At 52.0% G+C, this 17155-nt stretch overlaps 1 protein-coding gene across 1 annotated transcript in view; it reads right to left on the bottom strand.

The window, feature by feature from the left end:
* The window catches only part of mad2l1 (MAD2 mitotic arrest deficient-like 1 (yeast)), a 36669-nt gene extending 21568 nt beyond the window's left edge, over positions 1-15101 (bottom strand). Inside the window, exon 1 of the mRNA XM_085963003.1 lies at positions 14882-15101. Within this exon, the coding sequence (XP_085819129.1) occupies positions 14882-14954 (73 nt within the window). The 5' untranslated portion in view covers positions 14955-15101. The remainder of the gene's footprint in view (positions 1-14881) is intronic.
* Between the last annotated feature and the right edge of the window lie 2054 nt (positions 15102-17155).

The raw sequence follows: 17155 nt of genomic DNA on the forward strand, positions 1-17155 counted from the left end.
ATTCGATAAGGTACCATATAAAAGGTTGCTACACAAGATAAGGGCTCATGGGGTTGGGCATAATATATTAGCGTGGATGGATAGAGGATTGGTTAACGGACAGAAAACAGAGAGTAAGGATAAACAGGTCATTTTCCAGTTGGCAGGCTGCAACTAGTGGGGTGTCGCAAGGATCAGTGCTTGGGTCTCAGCTATTTACAATCTATATTAATGACTCAGATGAAGGGACCGAGTGCAATATATCCAAGTTTGCGGACGACACAATGCTAGATGGGAAAGTAAGCTGTGCGGAGGACAAAGAGCCTGCAAAGGGATATAGACAGGTAAAGTGAGTGGACAATAAGGTGGCAGATGGAGTAGAATGTGAGGTTATTTATTTGGTAGGAAGAACAGAAAAACAGAATATTTTTTAAATGGTGAGAAACTATTAAATGTTGGTGTTGAGAGTTAGATGCCCTCGTGCAGGAAACACAAAGTTAGCACGCAGGTATAGCAAGCAATTAGGAAGGCAAATGGCATGTTGGCTTTTATTGCAATGGGGCTGGAGTAAACATAGAAGATAGGAGCAGGAGTAGGCCATTTGGCCCCTCGAGCCTGCTCCGCCATTCAATGCGATCATGGCTGATCATCCAAATTCAGTGCCCTGTCCCTGCTTTCTCCCCATAACCCTTGATCCCTTTAGCCTTAAGAAATATATCCAACTCCTTCTCGAATATATTTAATGAACTGGCCTCCACCGCCTTCTGTGGTAGAGAGTTCCACAGGTTCACCACTCTCTGGGTGAAGAAATTCCTCCTCATTTCTGTCCTAAATGGCCTACCCTTTATCCTTAGACTGTGTCCCCTGGTTCTGGACTCCCCGACCATCAGGAACATCCTTCCTGCATCTAGTCTGTCCAGTCCTGTCAGAATTTTATAAGTTTCAATGAGATCCCCTCTCATTCTTCTAAACTCCAGCAAGTACAAGTCCAATCGACCCAATCTCTCCTCATACGTCATTCCTAGGATCCCAGGTATCAGCCTGGTGAATCTTCGCTGAACTCCTTCCATGGCAAGAACATCCTTCCTCAGATAAGCGCAAGAGTAAGGAAGTCTTACTACAATTGTACAGGGCTTTGGTGAGACCACACCTGGAGAACTGTGCACAATTTTGGTCCCCTTATCCAAGACTCCGGTGACTGTCTGCCATATTCTCCCCTCCTCCTTTCAGCCACCCCCCTACCCACAAAATGAAATGATGGGCGAAACAAAGCAAGACTTTGCATTTTTACAGTGCATTATCATGTCATTAGGATGCCCCAAAAGTACTTTACAACCAATAGATTCATTTTCAACTGCAGTCACTTGTTATGCAGGTAAACACGGCAGACAGTTTGTGACCAACAGGTTCTGGTTAGCTGAAATGTAATGTACTAGATGATACTTTGCGTTATGACTAGGGACTATTTCCATAAGTAGTTATTTTAGGTAGGATAGTGACTTAAATTTAATACAGCTTTAATAGTTATCTCATATTTTCAAACTTTTACTAGGAGGCCTTTTCGCTCGGAGAACACAATAATAGCTGATTCGGGCAAAACAACAATAACTTGCATTTATATAGCGCCTTTAACATAGTAAAATGCTTCACATGAGAGTAATCAGACAAAAATTGACTGAGCTGAAGGAGGAGACATTAGTATAGGTGACAAAGCAGAGTCAAAGAAGTAGGCGGAGAGGTTTATGGAGGGAATGCCAGGGCTTGGGGCCTAGACAGCTAAAGGCACAGCCACTTATGGTGGGGCATGGGAAGTCGGGGATGCACAAGAGGCCAGAAATGGAGGAACGCAGAGTTCTTGGAAGGTTATAGGGTTGGAGGAGGTTATAGAGGTAGGGTGGGGTGAGGCCCTGGAAGGATTTGAACACAAGGATGAGAATTTTACATTCGAGGCGTTGGTGGACTGGGCAACAGTGTAGGTCAATGAGCACAGGGGTGATGGGTAAATGGGAGTAAGTGAGAGTTAGGATACGGGCAAGACAGCTCAAGTTTATGGAGGGTGGAAGATGGGAGGCCGGCCAGTAGAGTATTGAAACACAAAAGCAAAATACTGCAGATGCTGGAAACATGAAATAAAAACAGAAAATGCTGGAAATACTCAGGTCAGGTAGCATCTGTGGAGAGAGAAACAGAGTTAACGGTTCAGGTTGATGACCTTTCATCAGAACTAGAAAAATTTATCGATGTAACAGATTTAAAGCAAGTGCAGGGGCAGGGAAAGTGGGGAGGGGAGGAAAGGAAAGGAAAAAACAGGTGGAAGGCAGGAGAGATTAAATGACAAAATGTCTGATTGTACAAAGCAAAAGGAGATGGTAATGGGACAAGTAAAGAAACAAAAGATGGGTCTAGAAGAGGTGTAAATGGGTATAGCAGAATCATCAACAACTGCTATCTGAAAAAATAGGGACAGAGGTTATGGTTTGGAATTGTTGAACTCAGATGTTGAGTCCAGAAGGCTGTAAAGTGCCTAATAGAAAGATGAGGTGCTGTTCCTCAAGCGAATGAGGAACAGCGAGAACGGGTCCGAGAGCACAGCGAGAGAGGACCAGCGGCGGCCCGAGAGCACAGCGAGAGGACCAGCGGCAGCCCGAGAGCACAGCGAGAGAGGACCAGCGGCGGCCCGAGAGCACAGTGAGAGAGGACCAGCAACGGCCCGAGAGCACAGCGAGAGAGGACCAGCGGCGGCCCGAGAGCACAGCGAGAGAGGACCAGCAACGGCCCGAGAGCACAGCGAGAGAGGACCAGCGGCGGCCCGAGAGCACAGCGAGAGAGGACCAGCGGCGGCCCGAGAGCAGAGCGAGAGAGGACCAGCGGCGGCCCGAGAGCACAGCGAGAGAGGACCAGCGGCGGCCCGAGAGCACAGCGAGAGAGGACCAGCGGCGGCCCGAGAGCACAGCGAGAGAGGACCAGCGGCGGCCCGAGAGCACAGCGAGAGAGGACCAGCGGCGGCCCGAGAGCACAGCGAGAGAGGACCAGCGGCGGCCCGAGAGCACAGCGAGAGAGGACCAGCGGCGGCCCGAGAGCACAGCGAGAGAGGACCAGCGGCGGCCCGAGAGGACCAGCGGCGGCCCGAGAGCACAGCGAGAGAGGACCAGCGGCGGCCCGAGAGCACAGCGAGAGAGGACCAGCGGCGGCCCGAGAGCACAGCGAGAGAGGACCAGCGGCGGCCCGAGAGCACAGCGAGAGAGGACCAGCGGCGGCCCGAGAGGACCAGCGGCGGCCCGAGAGCACAGCGAGAGAGGACCAGCGGCGGCCCGAGAGGACCAGCGGCGGCCCGAGAGCACAGCTAGAGAGGACCAGCGGCGGCCCGAGAGCACAGCGAGGGAGGACCAGCGGCGGCCCGAGAGCACAGCGAGGGAGGACCAGCGGCGGCCCGAGAGCACAGCGAGAGAGGACCAGCGGCGGCCCGAGAGGACCAGCGGCGGCCCGAGAGCACAGCGAGAGAGGACCAGCGGCGGCCCGAGAGCACAGCGAGAGAGGACCAGCGGCGGCCCGAGAGCACAGCGAGAGAGGACCAGCGGCGGCCCGAGAGCACAGCGAGAGAGGGCCAGCGGCGGCCCGAGTGCACAGCGAGAGAGGACCAGCGGCGGCCCGAGTGCACAGCGAGAGAGGACCAGCGGCGGCCCGAGAGCACAGCGAGAGAGGACCAGCGGCGGCCCGAGTGCACAGCGAGAGAGGACCAGCAGCGGCCCGAGTGCACAGCGAGAGAGGACCAGCGACGGCCCGAGAGCACAGCGAGAGAGGACCAGCGGCGGGGATATAAAGAGCGGCAGCCCCAGAGCACAGCGAGAGCGGGACCAGCGGCGGGGATATAAAGAGCAGCAGCCCCAGAGCACAGCGAGAGCGAGACCAGCAGCGGGGATATAAAGAGCAGAATAGAAATGTGGTAGTGATAGGAGATTCTATAATTAGGGTCCTTTGCAGTCAAGAACGAGAATCCCGAAGGATATGTTGCCTACCCGGTGCTAGGATAAGGGAGATCTTGTGGCAGCTGGAGAGGAATTTGGAAAGGGAGGGGGTAAATCCAGTTATCGTGGTCCATGTGAGGCAGCGGACCCGAGCGGGATCACAGCAGGAGCAAGACTAAGAGCGTGGCAAAGGAAGCCCAAGGGCAGAGGCAGCAGACTTGAGCAGGAGCGAGAGCAAGATAAAGAGCACGGCAGAGGAGGCCAGAGAGCAGAGGCAGCGGACCAGAGCAGGAGCGAGAGCAAGATAAAGAGCATGGCAGAGGAGGCCAGAGAGCAGAGGACCAGAGCAGGAGCGAGAGCAAGATAAAGAGCACGGCAGAGGAGGCCAGAGAGCAGAGGCAGCGGACCAGAGCGAGAGCAAGATAAAGAGCACGGCAGAGGAAGCCAGAGAGCAGAGGCAGCGGACCAGAGCAGGACCAGATCTGGGAGCAACTCAACACAGGCAGAATTTGAAAGAGTGACGTCAGAGTAAAAAACCTAGTGACGTCAGCACAAGGGAAGGAGCTGATTGGTGAGTAGCTGGAGTGTATTTTTTTTTAAAGTTCTAAGTTTATTTCTGCTAAGTTTGTTAATAGTCTATATAATAGAGGCATGGCAGGGCACCTCAGTCCTATGGAATGCACATCTTGTGCAATGTGGGAAATTCAGGATGCTTCCAGGGGAGATAGGGAAAGCAATAGTGATAGGAGATTCAATAATTAAGGGAACAGATAGGCGTTTTTGCAGTCGCAGACGTGATTCCAGGTTGGTATGTTGCCTTCCTGGTGCCAGGGTCAAGGATGTCATTGAGCAGTGGCAGAACATTCTGAGGTCGTGGTCCATATCGGTATCAACGACATAGGTAAAAAGAGGGATGAGGTCCTGCAGGCAGTATTTAGCGAGCTAGGAAAAAGATTAAAAAGCAGGACCTCAAAAATAGTAATCTCCGGATTACTCCCGGTGCCACACGCGAATGAGTATAGAAATAGGAGGATAGAGCAGATGAATGCGTGGCTGGCGAGATGGTGCAGAAGGGAGGGCTTTAGGTTCCTGGGACATTGGGACCGGTTCTGGGGGACGTGGGACCTGTACAGGCCGCACCTCAACAGAGCTGGGACCAATATCCTCGGGGGGGTGGTTGCTAGTGCTGTTGGGGAGGGTTTAAACTAATTTGGCAGGGAGATGGGCACCAGGATGTAGTATTAGAAAGGAGAAACATGGTGCACAAAAGAGTGGGAGATACAGATAGCACTAGAGTAAGAGATAGTCTGACTCCACCTAATACAGTACTAAGAGAAAATACAAGGAGGTCTAAGGTAGGTTTACAGTGCATGTATGTAAACGCACAAAGCGTGGTAAATAAGGTCGGTGAGCTGCAGGCACAAATAGCCACATGGGAATATGATGTTGTGGCAATAAGAGAGACCTGGCTGAAAAAAGGGCAGGACTGGGTACTAAAGATTCCTGGATATAAGGTGTTCAGGAAACAAAGGGAAGGGAAGGACAGAACAGAAAGGTGGGGTGGCAGTATTGATTAAGGAGAATATTACAGTGCTGGAGAGAGAGGATGTCCTGGAGGGGTCAAGGACAGAATCTATTTGGTTAGAGTTAAGAAACAATAAAGGTGCCATTACACTACTAGGTGTATTCTATAGGCCACCAACTTGTGGGAAGGAGAGAGGAGCAAATGTGCAGGGAAATTACAGAGAGGTGCAAGAACTATAGAGTAGTGATAATGGGGGACTTCAATGGACTCAGATAGTAATAATGCAAAGGGCACAGATGGGGAAGAATTTCTGAAATGTGTTCAGGAGAACTTTCTTGATTAGTACGTTCCCAGCCCAACAAGAAGGAGGCATTGCTAGATCTGGTTCTGGGGAATGAGGTGGGTCAGGTGGATCAAGTTTCAGATGGGGAACATTTAGGGAACAGGGATCATAGTATCATAAGGTTTCGATTAGCTACGGAAAAGGACAAAGAGCAATCTAGAGGCAAAATACTTAACCGGAGGGCGGCCAATTTCCATAGGTTGAGAACGGAGCTGGCCCGGGTAAATTGGAATCAAAGATTGGCAGGCAAAACTGTATTCGAACAATGGGCTGCCTTTAAAGAGGAGATGGTTCAGGTACAGTTGAGGTACATTCCCACGAGGGGGAAAGGTAGGGCAACCAAAGCCAGAGCTCCCTGGATGACAAAAGAGATAGAGAGTAAGATAAAGCAGAAAAGAGGGGCATATGACAGATGTCAGGTTGAGAATACAAGTGAGAACCAGGCTGAATATAGAAAGTTCAGAGGGGAACTGAAAAAGGAAATAAGGAGGGCAAAGAGAGAGTATGAGAATAGATTGACAGCTAACATAAAAAGAAATCCAAGTCTTCTATAGGCATAAAAATAGTAAATGAGTAGTAAGTGGAGGGGTAGGGCCGATTATGGACCAAAAAGGAGACCTACGCATGGAGGCAGAGGGCATGGCTGAGGTACTAAATGAGTACTTTGCATCTGTCTTTACCAAGGAAGAAGATGCTGCCAAAGTCATAGGGAAAGAGGAGGTAGTTGAGATACTGGATGGAATAAAAATTGATAAAGAGGAGGTACTAAAAAGGCTGGCTGTACTTAAGAGATAAGTCACCAGGACTGGATGGGATGCATCCTAGGATGCTGAGGGAAGTAAAGGTGGAAATTGCGGAGGTACTGGCCATAATCTTCCTTGGATACAGCGGTGGTGCCAGAGGACTAGAGAATTGCAAATGATACATCCTTGTTCAAAAAAAGGTGCAAGGATAAACAGACCAGTCAGCTTAACCTCGGTGGTGGGGAAGCTTTTAGAAACGATAATCTGGGACAAAATTAACAGCCACTGGGACAAGTGTGCATTAATGAAGGGAAGCCAGTATGGGTTTGTTAAAGGCAAATCGTGTTTAACCATCTTGATTTAATTTTTTGATGAGGTAACAGAGGGTTGATGATGGAAATGCAGTGTTCATGGACTTCCAAAAGGCATTTAATAAATAGGCTTGCCAGCAAAGTTGAAGCCCATGGAATAAAAGGGACAGTGGCAGCATGGATACGAAATTGGCTAAGTGGCAGGAAACAGTAGTATGAACGGTTGTTTTTCAGACTGGAGGAAGATATACAATTATGTCCCCCAGGGGTCGGTACAGGTGCACGATCCCTTATCCAAAACCCTTGGGGCCAGCTGTGTTTTGGAATTCGGAATTTTTCGGATTTCAGAACGGATAATAATAAACGGACAAGAGGCAGCCGTCGGGTTTACCCTACAACTACACCACTAGTAACCTGGCTAGGTAACCAGATTACTATAAAGAAATAGTTAACAGCAATGTTTCCTCAAAGTTGCACACGGCCACGCAGTAATCTGCAAACTCCCGTGCAAGCTGCTCAAGCTTTTACACTGGAAATACCGAGAGACGCTCCACGAAAAAACTTTCGGTTTTCAGAGCTTTTTGAATTTCGGAAGTGCGGATAAGGGATAGTTGACCTGTACTAGGACCACTGCTTTTCTTGATATATTTTAATGATTTGGACTTAGGTGTACAGGGCACTATTTCAAAATTTGCAGATGACACAAAACTTGGAAGAATAGTGAACAGTGTGGAGGATAGTGATAGACATCAAGAAGACTTGGACAGGCTGGTGGAATGGGCAGACACGTGGCAGATGAAGTTTAATGCAGAAAAGTGCGGTGATAAATTTTGGTAGGAAGAACGGGGAGAGGCAATATAAACTAAAGCATACAATTCTAAAGGGGGTGCAGGAACAGACACTTGGGGGTATATGTGCACAGTTGTTAAAGGTGTCAGGACAGGTTGAGAAAGCGGTTAAAAAAGCATATGGGATCCTGGGTTTTATAAATAGAGGCATAAAGTACAAAAGCAAGGAAGTTATGAAGAACCTATATAAAGCACTGGTTCTGCCTCAACTGCAGTATTGTGCCCAATTCTGGGCACCGCACTTTAGGAAGGATGTGAAGGCCTCAGAGAGGGTGCAGAAAAGATTTACAAGAATGGTTCCAGGGATGAGGGGCTTCAGTTACATGGATAGACTGGAGAAATTGGGGTTGTTCTCCTTAGAGAAGTTTGAGAGGAGATTTGACAGAGGTGTTCAAAATCACGAGGGGTCTAGACAGAGTAGATAAAAAGAAACTGTCCCCATTGGCGGAAGGGTTATGAACCAGAGGACACAGATTTAAGGTGATTGACAGAAGGTCCAAAGGCAGCATGAGGAAAAAAACTTTTTAACGCAGCGAGTGGTTATGATCTGGAATGCACTGCCTGAAAGGGTGGTGGAGGCAGATTCAATCATGGCTTTCAAAAGGGAATTAGATAAAATACCTGAAAGAAAAAAAATTGCAGTGCTGTGGAGAAAGGGCCGGGGATTGGGACTAGCTGAAGTGCTCTTGCAGAGAGCGGCATGGGCTCGACAGGCCAAATGGCGTCTTGTGCTGTAATGATTCTATATCGGAACAAACTACATAGGTAGGAGGTCCTGCTGAGGGAGTATCAGGAGTTAAGAGTAAAATTAAAAAGCAGGACCTTGAGGATAATAATCTCTGGATTATTGCCCGAGCCATGTGCAAATTGGCATAGAAGCTGTCAGATCAGGAGAATTAACACGTGGCCAAAGGGTTGGTGTGGGAAAGAGGAATGCCTTTTCATGGGACACTGCCACCAGTACTTGGACAGGAAGGAGCTGTACCGATGGGACAGGCTCCACATGAACCGGGAACCAGTGTCCTAGCGGAAAGAGTATATAGGGAGGTGGCAAAGGCTTTAAACTAGTAAGACGGGGGGGGGGGGGATCCACAAGAAATGAAACCAGCCTACAGGACCAGCTTCACAATTTATATTAATGATTTAGACTGTGGACCTAATTGAGGGGCCGGGGGTGGGGGGAAAGAGTCAATACTAAGGAAGACTGCAACAAATTACAGGAGGACATTAATAAACTTGCAGAATGGGCATATAATTGGCAAATGAATTTCAACACCGATAAATGTGAGGTATTACATTTTGGTAAGAATAGGGAGGTCACTTATTACTTGGAGGGTGCAAGTCTGGGTGGGGTAGAGGAGCAAAGGGTCTCAGAGTACAAATACACAAATCACTAAAAGTAGCGACACAAGTTAACAAGGCCATAAAGAAAGCAAATCAAGCTCTTGGGTTTATTTCTAGAGGGACAGAATTGAAAAGTAGTGAAGTTATGCTAAATTTGTATCGAACCTTGGTTAGACCACACTTGGGAGTACCGCGTACAATTCTGGTCGCCATATTATAAAAAGGATATAGAGGCACTGGAGGGTGCAGAGAAGATTTACAAGGATGATCGCAGAAATACGAGGGTATACCCATCAGGAAAGGATGAACAGGCTGAGTTTCTTTTCTCTTGAAAAAAGACTGAGGGGTGACCGAATAGAGGTCTTTAAAATTATGAAAGGTTTGAAAGAGTAGATAGAGAGAGAATGTTTCCACTTGTGGGGAAGAGCATAACTAGAGGCCATCAATATAAGATAGTCACCAAGAAATCAAATAGGGAATTCAGAAGAAACTTATTTACCCAAAGAGTGGCGGGAATGTGAAACTCGCTACCACGGGGAATCGTTGACGCGAATAGTATAGATGCATTTAAGGGGAAGTTAGACAAGCACGAGGGAGAAGGGAATAGAGGGTTCTGCTGATAGAGTTAGATGAGGAACGACGGGAGGAGGTTCAAGTGGAGCATAAGCGCCACATGAACTGGTTGGGCCGTTTCTGTGCTGTATATCCTATGTAATCACCCCTGTGCTCATTGACTGTTGCCCAGTCCAGCAACGCCTTGAATGTAAAATTCTCATCCTCGTATTCAAATCCTTCCAGGGCCTCACCCCAATCTACCTCTATAAGCTCCTCCAGCCCTACAACCTTCCAAGAACTCTGCGTTCCTCCATTTCTGGCCTCTTGTGCATCCCAGACTTCCCATGCCCCACCATAAGCAGCTGTGCCTTTAGCTGTCTAGGCCCCAAACTCTGGAATTCCCTCCCTAAACCTCTCTGCCTACCTCTTTGACTATGCTTTGTCACCTGTACTAATGGGCGGATATTCCGATCCCTAGGGACATCAGAAATGCCGGTTTTAGGCATGCACTGTGCATGCGCTGGAAACCGGCATTTCCGATCGGTCAACCTCTTGACAGATCCTCCGGCTGCCCTGGAGCAGGGCCTCTGCAGGTGGAGAGTTCCGCTTTTTGGAGACCCTCCGTCCGCAGAAAACACTTACAATTCTTGCGCCTGGTAAAAGCAGGCGTAGGGCCTGCTTTTACCAGGATAAGAGTTGAAAAAAAGTTTTAAAAAATGTTTCCACTGATTTATCATTTAAAAATACTTTTAAAAAAAGGTAAGTTTTATTTTTAGCCCCGGAAAAAACTTTAATTATTTTTTTCAAAAATTTAAAGTTTTGTTTAAAATAGTTAATTTATTGGACTTTCAAGTCATTTTAAAAATGTGATTTTTTAAAATTTATTTAAAGTTTTACTATGTTTTGGGGGTGATCTCCATTCATATATTTGACAGGTCTTCCCGTCAAATGTATGAAGGGAGATTCCCTTCTTTGATTGGCTCCCCATGGCCCACGTGATCCCAGGGACGCTGCGAACTACCTGTGCCTCTGGGATATGTGGACCCTGCACACCTGCAGTTTGGAGAGGCCCAGCATCGGAACTGTGCGCCTCCCGGGAGCCCTCAGGTAAAGGCAGAGATTTTTCCAGATCGCAGCCCTCCGCCCGCAGGAGGCCTGCGATCGGAATATCTGGGCCAATGTCTCCTTCTTCAGCTCAGTCAATTTTTGTCTGATTACGCTCCTGTGAAGCATTTTACTATGTTAAAGGCGCTATATAAATGCAAGTTATTGTTGTTTTGTCCATATTAGCTATTATTGAGTTCCCCGAGCAAAAAGGCCTTCTAAGAAATAACTACTAAAGTTGTATTAAATTTAAGTCACTATCTTACCTAAAATAACTACTTATGGAAATAGTCCCTAGTCATAACGCAAAGTATCATCTAGTACATTTCAGCTAACCAGAACCTGTTGTTCACAAACTGTCTACGTTTACCTGCATAACAAGTGACTGCAGTTCAAAAGTAATCTATTGGTTGTAAAGTAATTTGGAGCATCCTAATGACGTGATAAGACGCTGCATAAATACAAAGTCTTGCTTTGTTTCGTCCATCATTTCATTTTGTGGGAGGGGGGAGAAGATGGCAGACAGTCACCGGGAAGTGTGGTTGGATTAATGGAGCTACACACGTAACATTTTGTGCACTTAATGTATATATTTCCACAAAAGACAAGCTTATACACGGGAATTAAAATTAACTTGGATCGAAGATAAGATTTGAAGTGTGCCTTTTTGACACCTCCTGCTTTCATGAAACTTTCTTGTACAGGATTAATAACCCTCCTCCCCGCACAGCATTAATGCCTCACCCGCTCCCTCCACACAGCATTAATGCCCCCTCCCCGCACAGCATTAATGCCACCGCTCCCCCGCACAGCATTAATGCCCCCGCTCCCCCCGCACAGCATTAACGCCCCCGCCCCCCCGCACAGCATTAATGCCCCCGCTCCCCCGCACAGCATTAATGCCCCCGCTCCCCCCGCACAGCATTAATGCCCCCGCTCCCCCCGCACAGCATTAATGCCCCCGTTCCCCCCCGCACAGCATTAATGCCCCCGCTCCCCCCGCACAGCATTAATGCCCCCGCTCCCCCCCGCACAGCATTAATGCCCCCGCTCCCCCCGCACAGCATTAATGCCCCCGCTCCCCCGCACAGCATTAATGCCCCCGCTCCCCCCGCACAGCATTAATGCCCCCGCTCCCCCGCACAGCATTAATGCCCCCGCTCCCCCGCACAGCATTAATGCCCCCGCTCCCCCGCACAGCATTAATGCCCCCGCTCCCCCGCACCCGCACATTAATGCCCCCGCTCCCCCCGCACAGCATTAATGCCCCCGCTCCCCCGCACAGCATTAATGCCCCCGCTCCCCCGCACAGCATTAATGCCCCCGCACAGCATTAATGCCCCCGCTCCCCCGCCCCCGCACAGCATTAATGCCCCCGCTCCCCCGCACAGCATTAATGCCCCCGCTGCCCCGCCCCCCGCACAGCATTAATGCCCCCGCTGCCCCGCCCAGCATTAATGCCCCCGCTCCCCCGCACAGCATTAATGCCCCCGCTCCCCCGCCCCCGCACAGCATTAATGCCCCCGCTCCCCCGCCCCGCATTAATACCCCCGCTCCCCCGCCCCGCATTAATGCCCCCGCTCCCCCGCCCCGCATTAATGCCCCCGCTCCCCCGCCCCCGCACAGCATTAATGCCCCCGCTCCCCCGCACAGCATTAATGCCCCCGCTCCCCCGCACAGCATTAATGCCCCCGCTCCCCCGCACAGCATTAATGCCCCCGCCCCCGCACAGCATTAATGCCCCCGCCCCCGCACAGCATTAATGCCCCCCGCTCCCGCTCAGCATCAATGCCCCCGCACAGCATTAATGCCCCCGCTCCCCCACCGCATTAATGCCCCCGCTCCCCCACACAGCATTAATGCCCCCGCTCCCCCGCACAGCATTAATGCCCCCGCTCCCCCCGCACAGCATTAATGCCCCCGCTCCCCCCCGCACAGCATTAATGCCCCCGCTCCCCCCGCACAGCATTAATGCCCCCGCTCCCCCCGCACAGCATTAATGCCCCCGCTCCCCCCGCACAGCATTAATGCCCCCGCTCCCCCCGCACAGCATTAATGCCCCCGCTCCCCCCGCACAGCATTAATGCCCCCGCTCCCCCCGCACAGCATTAATGCCCCCGCTCCCCCGCCCCCGCACAGCATTAATGCCCCCGCTCCCCCGCACAGCATTAATGCCCCCGCTCCCCCGCACAGCATTAAGGCTCCCGCTCCCCCGCCCCGCATTAATGCCCCCGCTCCCCCGCCCCCGCACAGCATTAATGCCCCCGCTCCCCCGCACAGCATTAATGCCCCCGCTCCCCCGCCCCGCATTAATGCCCCCGCTCCCCCGCCCCGCATTAATGCCCCCGCTCCCCCGCCCCGCATTAATGCCCCCGCTCCCCCGCACAGCATTAATGCCCCCGCTCCCCCGCCCCCGCACAGCATTAATGCCCCCGCCCCCGCACAGCATTAATGCCCCCGCTCCCGCACAGCATTAATGCCCCCGCTCCCCCGCACAGCATTAATGCCCCCGCTCCCCCGCACAGCATTAATGCCCCCGCTCCCCCACCCCCGCACAGCATTAATGCCCCCGCTCCCCCACCCCCGCACAGCATTAATGCCCCCGCTCCCCCCGCACAGCATTAATGCCCCCGCTCCCCCCCGCACAGCATTAATGCCCCCGCACAGCATTAATGCCCCCGCTCCCCCCACACTGCATTAATGCCCCCGCTCCCCCCGCACAGCATTAATGCCCCCGCTCCCCCCGCACAGCATTAATGCCCCCGCTCCCCCCGCACAGCATTAATGCCCCCGCTCCCCCGCACAGCATTAATGCCCCCGCTCCCCCGCCCCCGCACAGCATTAATGCCCCCGCTCCCCCGCCCCCGCACAGCATTAATGCCCCCGCTCCCCCGCCCCGCATTAATGCCCCCGCTCCCCCGCCCCGCATTAATGCCCCCGCTCCCCCGCCCCGCATTAATGCCCCCGCTCCCCCGCCCCGCATTAATGCCCCCGCTCCGCATTAATGCCCCCGCTCCCGCACAGCATTAATGCCCCCGCTCCCGCTCCCCCGCACAGCATTAATGCCCCCGCTCCCCCGCCCCCGCACAGCATTAATGCCCCCGCACAGCATTAATGCCCCCGCCCCGCACAGCATTAATGCCCCCGCACAGCATTAATGCCCCCGCTCAGCATTAATGCCCCCGCTCCCGCTCAGCATTAATGCCCCCGCTCCCGCTCAGCATTAATGCCCCCGCTCCCGCACAGCATTAATGCCACCGCTCCCCCACCCCCGCACAGCATTAATGCCCCCGCTCCCCCACCGCATTAATGCCCCCGCTCCCCCACCCCCGCACAGCATTAATGCCCCCGCTCCCCCACCCCCGCACAGCATTAATGCCCCCGCTCCCCCCGCACAGCATTAATGCCCCCGCTCCCCCCGCACAGCATTAATGCCCCCGCTCCCCCCCGCACAGCATTAATGCCCCCGCACAGCATTAATGCCCCCGCTCCCCCCGCACAGCATTAATGCCCCCGCTCCCCCCGCACAGCATTAATGCCCCCGCTCCCCCCGCACAGCATTAATGCCCCCGCTCCCCCCGCACAGCATTAATGCCCCCGCTCCCCCCGCACAGCATTAATGCCCCCGCTCCCCCGCACAGCATTAATGCCCCCGCTCCCCCGCCCCGCATTAATGCCCCCGCTCCCCCGCCCCGCATTAATGCCCCCGCTCCGCATTAATGCCCCCGCTCCGCATTAATGCCCCCGCTCCCGCACAGCATTAATGCCCCCGCTCCCGCACAGCATTAATGCCCCCGCTCCCGCGCACAGCATTAATGCCCCCGCACAGCATTAATGCCCCCGCTCCCGCTCAGCATTAATGCCCCCGCTCCCGCTCAGCATTAATGCCCCCGCTCCCCCACCGCATTAATGCCCCCGCTCCCCCACCCCCACACAGCATTAATGCCCCCGCTCCCCCACCCCCGCACAGCATTAATGCCCCCGCTCCCCCACCCCCGCACAGCATTAATGCCCCCGCTCCCTCACCCCCGCACAGCATTAAAGCCCCCGCTCCCCCCCGTGCCCTGCAGTAATTTATCGGCCCGGTCCCGGGAGTCGCTCGGTCAGTGAGCGCCAGCCGGTGGCCGGACCCCTCCCCGCTCCCTGTCCCGCTGCCTCACTCACAGAAGAACTCGCTGACGATGGCCGCACTGCCCCGCAGTGTGATCCCCTCTCGCGCCGCCACTTTACCCGCCATCGCTTTCAAACCGCGCTCCGCACCACGCCTGCGCAGGATAAGCAGCTGCTGAGCGAGGGTGATCGCGCCTGCGCAGGAAGCTCTCAACCGTAGCCTGGGCAGAGCGACTGGCGCCGCCCAGCTCGCACAAAGGAACAAGTTCCACAGTACAGCTGTGCTCTACATGGGAAAGCAATACAGTTATGGGTATGGTAGCTTCGTGGTTATAGTACTAGACTCACAACTCAGAGGTCATGAGTTCAGAACTGAATTTAATAATTCTGGTAATTTGTGAGCTAGTATTAGGAAACTAACCAAGAACCCCAATGTCCATAAATCACCCCTACCACAACTGCCGACATGTGACTCCAGTCCTAAACTATAGGTTTGACTTTTAATGTCCTCTGAAGTGGCCTAGCAAGCCACCCAGATGTAAACAATCTCAATAAAGTTCAATAATAAAAAATAACCATACAGACCTATCAACAATGACCCAGGCAACATATCAGGGTAATGCTAAAATCATCTCAGCCCAGTCAACCCTGCAAAGTCCTCACCAACATCTGGGGACTAGTTTCCAAATTGGCAGAACTGTCCCATAGAATAGTCAAACAACAGGTTGACATAGCTGTACTCACAGAATCATATCTATCAACCAACGTTCCAGACTCCATCACCATTCCTAGGTGTGTCCTATCCCACTGGCAGGAAAGACACACACCAGTGATGGATGCACAATCGTATACCATCAGTGGGAGAGTGGCGCTGGAAGGACCTCAACTTTGACTCCAGACCCCATGAAGTCTCATGGCTTCAGGTCGAACATGGTCAAGGAGACTTCTTGCTGATTACCACTTACTGCCCCCCTAACTGATAAATGAGTACTCCTCCATGTTGAACATTACTTGGAGGTAGCTCTGAAGGAAGCAAGGGCACAGAATGCACTCTGGGTGGGGGACTTCAATTTCCGCCACCAAGTGTGCCTCATTAGTACCACCAATAACCGAGCTGGCTCAGTCCTGAAGGACATAGCTGCCAGACTGGGCTTGCATCAGGTGGTGAAGAAAGCAACGTTACAGAATAACCTGCTTCACCTTATCCTCACCAATCTACCTGTTGAAAACACTTCTGTCCACAATAACACTGGTAGAACAGACCATCTCCATGGAGAGGACATCCTCCATTGTATAGTGTGGCACAATCACTGTGCTAAGTGGTATAAACTAAAGACACACACCAGTAATGGATGCACAATGGTATACCATCAGTGGGAGAGTGGCGCTGGAAGGACCTCAATGTTGACTCCAGACCCCATGAAGTGGCACTAGGCTCATGGTCTACAGAGCAGCAGTGATACCCACCCTGCTGTATGCCTCAGAAACATGGACCATGTACAGCAGGCACCTCAAAGCACTGGAGAGGTACCACCAATGCTGTCTCCGCAAGATCCTGCAAATCCATTGGCAGGATAGGCGCACCAACATCAGTGTTCTTGCTCAGGCCAATATCACCAGCATCGAAGCTTTGACCACGCTCAATCAGCTCCGATGGATGGGTCACATTGTCCGCATGCCCGATACGAGATTCCCAAAACAAGCGCTCTACTCGGAGCTCCAGCACGGCAAAAGAGCCCCAGGTGGGCAGAGGAAACGCTTCAAGGACACCCTCAAAGCCTCCTTGAAAAAGTGTAACATCCCCATCGACACCTGGGAATCCCTAGCCCAAGACCGCACAAAGTGGAGGAGAAGCATCCGGGAAGGCGCCGAACAGCTCGAGTCTCTTCGCCGGGAGCAAGTGGAAACCAAGCGCAGGCAGCGCAAGGAGCACACGTCAACCCAAGCACCCCACCCACCCGCCCCTTCAACCACCATCTGCCCCACCTGTGACAGAGACTGTAGGTCCCGCATTGGACTCATCAGTCACCTGCGAACTCATTTTTAATGTGGAAGCAAGTCATCCTCGGTTCTGAGGGACTGCCTAAGAAGAAGAAACTAAAGATAGATATAACAGCCCAAAACTGGGTATCCACAATATACTATGGACCATCAATAACAATAACAACAACTTGTATTTATATAGCACCTTTAACATAGTAAAACATCCCAAGGCACTTCATAGGAGTATTATAAGACAAAAAATTTGACACCAAGCCGCATAAGGAGAAATTAGGGCAGGTGACCAAAAGCTTGGTCAAAGAGGTAGGTTTTAAGGAGTGTCTTAAA

This window comes from Somniosus microcephalus, chromosome 2, assembly GCF_052327205.1.
Source record: "Somniosus microcephalus isolate GS21.2 chromosome 2, FLI_Smic_1.0, whole genome shotgun sequence".
NCBI classification, from domain to species: Eukaryota; Metazoa; Chordata; class Chondrichthyes; order Squaliformes; family Somniosidae; genus Somniosus; species Somniosus microcephalus.